At 42.9% G+C, this 10,000-nt stretch overlaps 1 protein-coding gene across 1 annotated transcript in view; it reads left to right on the top strand.

Moving 5' to 3' along the window:
* The window catches only part of LOC133127552 (tripartite motif-containing protein 16-like), a 21,058-nt gene that overhangs the window by 10,565 nt on the left and 493 nt on the right, over window positions 1-10,000 (top strand). Inside the window, exon 6 of the mRNA XM_061240526.1 lies at window positions 9,710-10,000. This exon is cut by the window's right edge and continues 493 nt beyond it. Within this exon, the coding sequence (XP_061096510.1) occupies window positions 9,710-10,000 (291 nt within the window). The remainder of the gene's footprint in view (window positions 1-9,709) is intronic.

Genomic DNA, 10,000 nt, shown 5'->3' with positions numbered 1-10,000 from the left:
ATATACTTATGTACCCATCGTCAGGGTACACTTGAAACGAGAGAAGGTAATGCTCCTTTTCGTGATTTCTGTCAAGAAGGTTACAATTAAATGAACTATTTAATTAACTCCGTACATATCTGAAGGGTGGGCGTGATCACGGAAGATTCCTTCTGGATTTCAGCACTACCAGAGGACACGCTGTATTTTCGTGGAAAAAATCGGTTCTGCGAGAGGTCTGTAGCCATCGCAGTTTTATTTGCGATTCGCAAGGGATGCATTTTCATCTCTTCATGAAACGAGCCCTGCACTCTCTGCTCAGCTGGCTCTCCTCGGCCTCAGTCTGGCGTCTGTCCAACGCCACTCCTCCTGCAGCTGTGGGGAGAGCCAGCTCAGTCCAACACCACTCCTCCTGCAGCTGTGGGGAGAGCCAGCTCAGTCCAACGCCACTCCTCCTGCAGCTGTGGGGAGAGCCAGGGAGTCCCTCCCACTCTCTGTCACGCAGTTTCAGAGAAAACCAAACTTAACTCTGTGTTTGTTTGTGTGAGCAGAAGCCAGTATCTAGGCTTGATGAAGTCATTTCATTGGCATTTCAGTTATTTTGGCTAACAGGTTCAATGGCTTCACTATTATTACACTGCTAATTTTCACACCGAGGTCCACCAGCTAACCTGTGCTACCTGTGCAGAAGTGCTACCTGGGCTACCTGTGCACCAGTGTACTGCTTTAACACTGTTTACTCAGCCACATATTGCCCGGCGTAAAATGTTTTTTAAACAAATGCTATGAAAGGCCCAACACTGGGTGAGTGTGCACACGTCAATCAGCCAGGGACTCAAGGTTGTGCTCTTGTTAAAGATATATATATTTGAATTGGAATTTGAATAAAGCACATTTGAATTTGAGGGAGAGAGAGGGAGAGGGAGAGAGAGTGTATTCTTTCTCATAAAAAAGAATGGCTACATTTCCTCAAGGGTGTGAAAAAATACCTGTATACAATCTGTGCATATCTGTAGTTCAGATGGAATGACATTAATCCGGTCATACAGGTTCTTCCTTTACAACATACGGAGAATCCCTACTCGACCCAGCTCCTGGTCCAAGTGATGGTTTTGTTCCGCCTGGACTACTGCAATTCCCTCTTGGCTGGCCTCCCAGCGTCTGCCATCAGACCCCTCCAACTTATCCAGAATGCAGCAGCTCGTCTGGTCTTCAACCTTCCCAAACACTCACGTAACCCCCCTGCTTACTTCCCTCCACTGGCTGCCTGTCATGGCTTGCATCAAATTCAAAACATTGGTGATAGCCTTCCAAGCAGTTAAGGGGTCTGCCCCAGCTTACCTCCAAAAAATTATCAGACCGTACACCCCAGCCAGACCTCTTTGTTCGGCCACCACAGGCCGCTTGGCACCTCCCCCTCTCCGAACTTCCACCCCACGCTCACGACTACAATCTGTTCTGGCTCCACTGTGGTTGAACAAACTCCCTGTAGAGGTCAGAACAGCAGAATCTCTTGCCATCTTCAAGCGCAAACTGAAGACGCACCGAAGAGCGTCTGCCAAATGCCATTAATGTACTGTAATGTAATGTACTGTAATGTAATGTAATGTAATGTAATGTAATCCCAATGCATATTTATACAGACCTTTACACCTCACAAAACCCACTGCTTTCCAAATCTGCCCTTTTGTCCCTAAGATGAAATATTTCTTAATGAATCTGCACTCTCTGCTCAGCCTGCTCTGTTCAGCCTGGCCTCAGTCCAACACCACTCCTCCTGCAGCTGTAGGCAGAACCAGTCTCTGTCACGCAGTTTCAGAGAACTTAACGCTGTCAATTTCAGAGAAACTATTCTGTCGGTGTCAGTGTGAGCAGTGAAATGGCTGAAGGTGGAGGTTTACTGGATCAGGACCATTTCAGCTGTTCGATCTGTCTGGATCTACTGAAGGATCCAGTAACTATTCACTGTGGACACAGTTACTGTATGGGCTGTATTAAGGGCTACTGGGATCAGGATGATCATACTGGTGTCTACAGCTGTCCCCAGTGCCAACAGACCTTCACCCCAAGGCCTGCTCTGGGCAAAAACACCATGCTGGCTGAAGTGGTGGAGAAACTGAAGAAGACAGGACTCCAAGCTGCTCCTCCTGCTCACTGTTACGCTGGACCTGGAGACGTGGCGTGTGATTTCTGCACTGAGAGAAAGTGCAAAGCCGTCAAGTCCTGCCTGGTGTGTCTGGCCTCTTACTGTGAAACTCACCTCCAGCCTCACTATGAATCTCCTGCCTTTAAGAAGCACAAACTGGCCAAAGCCACTGGAAACCTGCAGGAGAAGATCTGCTCTCATCATAACAAAGTTCTGGAGGTTTACTGTCGTACCGATCAGCAGTGCATCTGTCGACTGTGTTTGATGGATGAACACAGAGGCCATGGTACAGTCTCAGCTGCAGCAGAAAGGACTGAGAAACAGGTAGGACTGGAACTTACACATAACACTCATGCTATTTTATCAGTAATTACAGATATTATCTTGATTTCTAGCTATGATTTATACATTTTTAAAAGGTCTCAGTAGCACAATGATTTCCTGGTCTGAAGTCCGCAGTGATGGAGCAGTAGGAGCAGGAAGTGAACCCAAGTCAGCTCTGTGTGACAGCTCTGTTCACCCCCCTCACCCCCCTATTCACTCCCTGAATGAGAATCAACAGAAATTCATTTTAATGTATTTGTGAATATCTATCTTATGTATTAATTACTTGGATATTTTACATTAGCAAGCCATAGGATGAATGTATAATTAATAAACCAAAAATAAATACATTAAGTTTTTTTTCCAGTATGAATTGGCATGAACTAATGGAGTTGATAACATGAATTAATTATGTACAAATACCTAAACCTAGCTGTATAGATTAATTATTCAGTTGTGAGTTATTTACATTAGTTAATGATAATTCATGTAACATTTTTGTAAATTGTTACCAGTTTACCATTTTGAATGAGGAAATGTAGTTCAACATTGTTATATGATGTAATACAATTTAACTATTATAATATACCTGCGGGAAATGATCAAACTATCCACAGAAGCAGCTGGGGGCGACACAGAGTAAATTCCAGCAGAGAATCCAGGAGAGAGAGAAGGAGCTGCAGGATCTGAGACAGGCTGTGCAGTCACTCAAGGTGGGTACTGACCAGAGGAGAAGACAACAGCTGGCTGCTGGAAGAGCCATTTCAGGGCTCAGTCAGGGCTCTCCTCCAGTCAGCCAGTGAGGAGCCCAGTGTTGGGCCACTTTCCAGCCCTGTGGGGCTCAATCCCACTGAGCCACACTGTGGGGAACAGGCTGTCTGGGGTCCCAGTAAGAGCTGAGTGAAAGGCCTAGTTAAAATGTACAGCCCTCCTCTCTCTGTGTCTCCTAACAGAGCTCTGCACAGGCAGCAGTGGAGAACAGTGAGAGGATCTTTACTGAGATGATCCGCTCCATTGAAAGAAGGTGCTCTCAGCTGATCAGAGATCAGGAGAAGGCTGAAGTGAGTCGGGCTGAAGGACTCCTGGAGCGACTGGAGCAGGAGATTGCTGAGCTGAGGAGGAGAGACGCTGAGCTGGAGCAGCTTTCACACACAGAGGATCACATCCATTTCCTCCAGGTAACATCACTGGCTCTCTGACAGTCTGCACTATGTACACTGTACACACATGGTGAGGTGTGTTCCTCATTTATAAAGATCTGCTCCTGGCATCTGCCCAGGAATCTGTACTGAGACTGTTCTCTGTCCGTCTGTCTTTCTGTCTGTCTGTCTGCAGAGCTGTCAGTCTCTCTGTGCCCCTCCTGGACCTGGAGTCTTACCCAGCATCACTGTCAGTCCACACGTCTCTTTTGAGGCTGTGAGGAAATCTGTCTCTGAGCTGAAAGAGCGACTGGAGGACGTTTTGAAGGTGGAGTTGGTAAAAGTTTCTGGAAAAGGTTGGTGGATAAACCCTGCTGCAGAAAGTGTGTTTAGGCACTGCACACAACACACTGGTGAGATTCACTTTTACATCATGAAAGGCTCTATCACAGGTCATATATTATTAATGAGAGGGGCGAGTGACATTTCAGTCTGTCTCACAGGTTATATATCACAGTGTGGAGTGACACTTGAAGCTTCAAATGAGCCTCAATATGTGTAGGGATGAGACATTGAAAGCACCCAGTGTGTTATGAGGCAGTCTATCTGGCGAGAGTTTAACCATAAAACTGTTCAGACAAAGCTTTGTTTACGCTTCAGAGAACGAAGCATCTCCAGTCTTTACTTGTTAGGATGCAAGCTGCTGTGGAGAGATGAGAGGAGACTGCAAGGTTTAGAAAGATTCCTTTCAGAGATGCCAAATGAAGAGCTTCTCAAACTCAGTATTTTATCATAAAACATTACCATCTTGTCTCATCTCACTGCATCTTTGAAGAATAGCTGGGATTGATACTGATGCTGGATCCTTCATGTATTTCAACAGTATATCAGTTTTCATCTACCTTATTGTAAAGTGTGACCAATATTTTCAGTGAAATTAGCATTATATTTCACTGGGAAATGATAAAAGAAGGTAATCTTTAAGAGCTCACATTGTGATCTCTCTCCACAGTGGGAAGAGTCCATATTGTTGGCCCTAAAGTGCCCAAGACCAGAGAGGACTTCTTACAATGTGAGTCTGTATTTCAGCCCCAATGCAAAGAATGAAGCAACATGAGATTATGGGGCAATATGAAGAAGTAGATTATAATTTATAATTTTCTATATTCATAAGTGGCTGGCTTTAGAGAAATTGTCGTGAGCCGGACTCCCTTACCAGCTCAGACCTCACCTTTCCACGAGCAGTACCCCACGAGGAGGTGTCTCGGGGACAAACTCTCTTTTCCTTTAAGTACTTTCGAACGTCCTGGAGAACTGGTAAGTTCTACTGAACCTCCAGCCCAGTCTCGAAGTGAAGTGGTGTGACGCAACACTGTTTTATGATCTCCTGTATTCACTGTATTCCTCTAAAAGACCCTTCCTTTATTGACTCCCCTTCACTCGCAGGTGGTTATTATCAATTATATTTTATTATAGTTCAAAAAAAATTATATTATACAGTTCACAGGTTATGATCTTCAGGTCGCTAGTCACATATATTGCTCTATATCCTTTCTACCGTATACCGGCACATTTACATGATTCACATAAGGTTCCTATAACCGCTTTTTCTCTTTAATACACCTTTCACCGTATGTTTATAAAGTACACCCATCAAATATCCATCCTCTTTGGCTTTTACCTTAACCTATGGCTCCCCCTTCACGGAGATAATTATATGAATTATAGAAACAGAAAGGAAACTTATAATTTTAAACAATGCTACCTTCTTCCTTATAAGTAATATAAAATATAATTACCACCCATGCCCCAAATATAGTGGTCTCACGCCATCCCGCCCTCCTCGTCAAGCAAAGTCCTAAGAGCCTTTTTTAACATCTAAAAGCTCACTCCTTATATATCCTGAAACTTGTACAGAAGTGTACTTATACTGGTAAGAAATTCATCCACTGTTATCTGCCTCACTGTCATAGTCTCTCTTGGACTCTCTCCACACTTTGACTTCATACAAGCCAGCAGTAAGTGCCCTCCACCAGCTCAATACATTCTTCAGGTGCTCTTTCTTGTGGCACCTTAAGGGATCTACAAAGGACATCCAATTAATAGCCGAGTGTAATTCATCCCCCAACTCCTCTACAGTCAGCCCTTTAAATCTATCCCTCAAATTGTCAGTGCTATAATCAGGGAGGCCTTAAAGCCTCTTAATCTTCTTTCGGTATTAACATCCCTCCCTTCTTCCTCATCTTTCCTACATTTTTCCCTCTCCTCATACTCTTTCATTTCCCAATCGTCCGCATTGTTTTCCTCATCTTTTTGTTTTAACCAGGCCTTATGCTCCTCCCCTGTAGGAGCAAGCCCACACTTCTCAACCAGGAATGTTATTATATTCACCGTTTCTGTGAAAGCCAGACCCCCTGGGTCACCAACCGCCCGTTCGGCATGTTGAGTCTCCTCCAAGGTCATGCTGGAACACATTCTACGCATGGCCTCAGCAGGAACTTTAGCCTTGCTCTCTAGTACTCTAAATCTAAGTCCTCTGACTTCAGACTCCTCAGTGTCCATAAACGGTTGTACATTTGTCCTGAACCACATATTTTTCCTCTTACGGGCGTGCTTACTACCACCCCAATGGAGTGTGCGAGGGGTTAACAATGCATTCCTTCCCAACCCATCTTCCGTCAATCTCTCATCAGCCGGGCCTAGGGCCGGGTCCTTGACAATCTCATGCATCTTCTCCTCCATCAGATCTCTGTTAATTCAGCTGCAGTCATCCTGGTATTAAACAAACGGATCATAAAGTACATTGCGTATGCACTTGGACAGCTGGTCGAGTTTCAGTTCTTTTGGCAACAGAACATTATGAAAAGAAATCATAATTTGAAATGAAACAATGAATATGAAGTTAAAGTGCAGACTGCCCCTTTACTTTGAGGGTATTAGCATCAATATCCGGTGATGCGTGTAGGAATGACATTCCTTTTCATACATAGCCCCCCCCCCATTTTTATGGATCAAAAGTTTTTGAATTTGCTTCTGAATTGTCAGGTGTGTTCAATTGCATAAGACCATTATGAGGCTGAGAAATAAGAAGAAAAAACAGTAAGAGACAGGCTAAACAATAGGCTTTCCAAACGAAACTTAATGAAATCATGAAGAAGAAATAGAGCACTGGTGTGTGTTTGGGAGGATTGCCTTGCTGTGGGATGATGCACCATCCAATGAGTATGGAGTTTGATTGAACTTGAGCAGATCTGTAAACTACAGAATTCATGACGGCAGCAAGGAGTGAAGAACATGGTGAAGTTTCTTTTTTTCAAGTGCAGGTTCTCCAAATTGAAGAGCCAATATTTACAGTGAACAAAACTATGCATAATACGACATCAGCTGTGATAATATTTTTACTTTATTACACCTTCATATTCATGTGATTATCTAATCAGCCAAATGTGTGGCAGCAATGCAATGCATAAAATCATGTAGATACGGGTCAGGAGCTTCAGTTAATGTTAATCATCAGAATGGGGATAAAATGTGATCCAAGTGACTTTGACCGTGGAATGATTGTTGGTAGCAGACAGGGTGGTTTGAGTGTCTCAGAAACTGCTCATCTCCTGGGATTTTCACGCACACTCTAGAGTTTGCGAAGAATGGTGCAAAAAACCTTGACCTTGTTAATGAGAGACATCAGAGGAGAAAAGCCAGACTGGTCAAAGCTGACAGGAAGGTGACAGTAATGCAAGTAACCACACATTATAACAGTGGCATGCAGAAGAGCATTTTTGAACACACAACACATTATAACTCTAAGTGGATAGGCTACAGCAGTAGAAGTCTAAATAATAAGTCTAATTAATTCCTAATAAAGTGGTCGGTGACTGTTTATGCAAAAATATAATAATGTGAGAATGCAGCAAGGTACAAAATTTGGCTCTGCCTTCAAGGCCCAATGTTGACATTTGCTCTGTGGGTTGAGTGGACTAATCTTCAGGGGCTCGTTTGCTATGTGGGTTGAGTGGACTAATCTTCAGGAGCTCATTTGCTCTGTGGGTTGAGTGGACTAATCTTCAGGAGCACATTTGCTCTGTGGGTTGAGTGGACTAATCTTCAGGAGCTGTAACTAAATAATAGATAAACACAACAGACTCGCACCAGCAGGCCCTTTCCCATACAAGAGAGAGAGAAAAAACTAGTGATGCCGACACCTTACAAGACATGGCAGACCTTGCCACATTAATAAATTACACACACAAAACACAATTCTACCCATGATGCAAAACAACTGCATTTTGGAAGAACTACATGTGGGTGCCTATACTGCATATAATGAGAGCAAAACTTGGAGCAAATCATGAAGCTCTGGCACGGAATCAGCCTGTGGCATTTCTTCTTCTGTGGAGAGCAGTCACTGACACATCCAGTCCTGCTTCCTGAGGAGGGTTTCTGATCTGTCCGACTGGTGTTTGGGGGTTTTTCTTCATTATGGTGAGAATGTGAACTGTCGGTCTTCCTTCGCCTACCAGCCTCTTTGCAAATACTGAGCTCAGCAGTGCTGTCTTTCTTAAGGATGTTCCAAACTGTTACTAGAAACTAGGAAACTAGGAAAGCCTATTGTTCAGCTTGACGGTTATTTTCTTATTTCTCAGCCTCATAATGGCTTACTTCCACTGTCATTGGCACAACTCAGGGCCTCATGTTGGCAAACACCAATGAGGTGACTGCAAAGGCACTCAAAAGCCTAGAATCGAGAGATACTGAAAGCTTTCATATACCTGCACCAAGGAAGCAATTTAATACACCTATTCAGACTATTCAGACTATTCAGCTGAGAACTCAAGCATACAATTACTTTTGGTCCCTTAAAATGAGAGGAAAATGTATAAAAATGGTGATTCCTAAACTCATCACCTATTATGGATGTAAATAAAGAACCAAAAGAACATAAATTGTACTGTTGGAATACATACAGACTGCACTGTATATGATAATATGTGTCCTTCAGTCAGACAGTGTGAATATAGTTAAAATATGAATATATAGTAATATAACAAGAATTACCATCATCATAGTGGGTGAAAATGTTAAATGTTGAAACAACTTTCAAACAACACAAAACAGTACAACAAACAAATAACACTACAATATAAAACAATCAACAGCAAGTGCAATAAAAGCAAAACAAAAAATCTGTGTAAACACTGACATCCTATCGATTTCACATACAGTTCTTTTGTAGTGCATTCAACGATATCAAAACATTCAGCTTTAAGTCATTTTGCAGTCCAAGGGGACAGAATACATAAATGACCTTTTCCCAGTCGGGCACTTGACACAAAAGTATACCAATGTTCAAGTTGTTGCCAAAGCAGGACATCCTACCCGAGAGTATAGCTCTCTAAGGTGAGTCAAGGCTTTGCAGTTTGTTCTAAATCCAGCATGTGAAGAGATTGAGCAGAAGTGTGCATATATAAGAGATCACCATAGTCCAACACAGACAGAAAGGTGGCAGTCTCTTTTTCATCTTAAAAGAAAAACACGGCTTATTTCTGAAATAAAAACTTTCATTAAGCTTCAATTTCTACACCAGCTACTGTACACGTGGCTTCAAAGTAAGAGTCAACGGTCTCAATAACCTTTCCCTCAAGAGTGGCCACTAATATTATGGTCAGCTTTATTAAAGGACAAATCAATAAAAAGAGATTTGGTCATTATTGAGGTTTTCTAGCCAAATTTGTTGGAGATGGGCCAAATTCTCACCATATCCCCAAAACAAATTTTAAATAGCGGAAGAATCTGCCCGGGGCATATTAAATTGGGAATATGCATTTTGTTCAGTATGACCCAAGGAATCAGATGAAAGAAGAATTTAGATTCTAGGACACAGATTAGGTGCAGTTGTGATAACCTGAGTAGGGGGAGGATAAGAACATACCTGCAGTTTCATTCCTCTGGGACCTAGAGTTTCTGCTGCACATTTTGTAAAGAAATAAAAAATTGTTAAAAAACAGCCGTTCATGCTTTTATCCCTAATTAAAATGTAAATGTGAGGGTAAGGACATCAATGAAGAAAATATTGAATATTTCAACAATGCAAGTGGAGCCCCCTTCTCTTCTCCTTCATCAGATTCCTGTCAGCTCACACTGGACCCCAACACAGCGTATGAATACCTCCGTCTGTCTGAGGGGAACAGAGAGGTGACCCGTGTGGAAGAGATCCAGTCATATCCTAATCATCCAGAGAGATTTGATAACTGGCCCCAAGTGCTGTGCAGAGAGGGTCTGTCTGGAAGCTGTTACTGGGAGACTGAGTGGAGTGGACGTGGGGTTTATATAGCAGTGTCATATAAAGACATCAGCAGGAAAGGAAAGGGTAATGACGGTGCTCTGGGATGTAATTACAAGTCCTGGGCTTTGA

Source organism: Conger conger, chromosome 4 (genome assembly GCF_963514075.1).
Source record: "Conger conger chromosome 4, fConCon1.1, whole genome shotgun sequence".
NCBI classification, from domain to species: domain Eukaryota; kingdom Metazoa; phylum Chordata; class Actinopteri; order Anguilliformes; family Congridae; genus Conger; species Conger conger.
The sequence above is the reverse complement of the archived record's forward strand: the minus strand, read 5'-3'. Positions and strand labels throughout refer to the sequence as shown.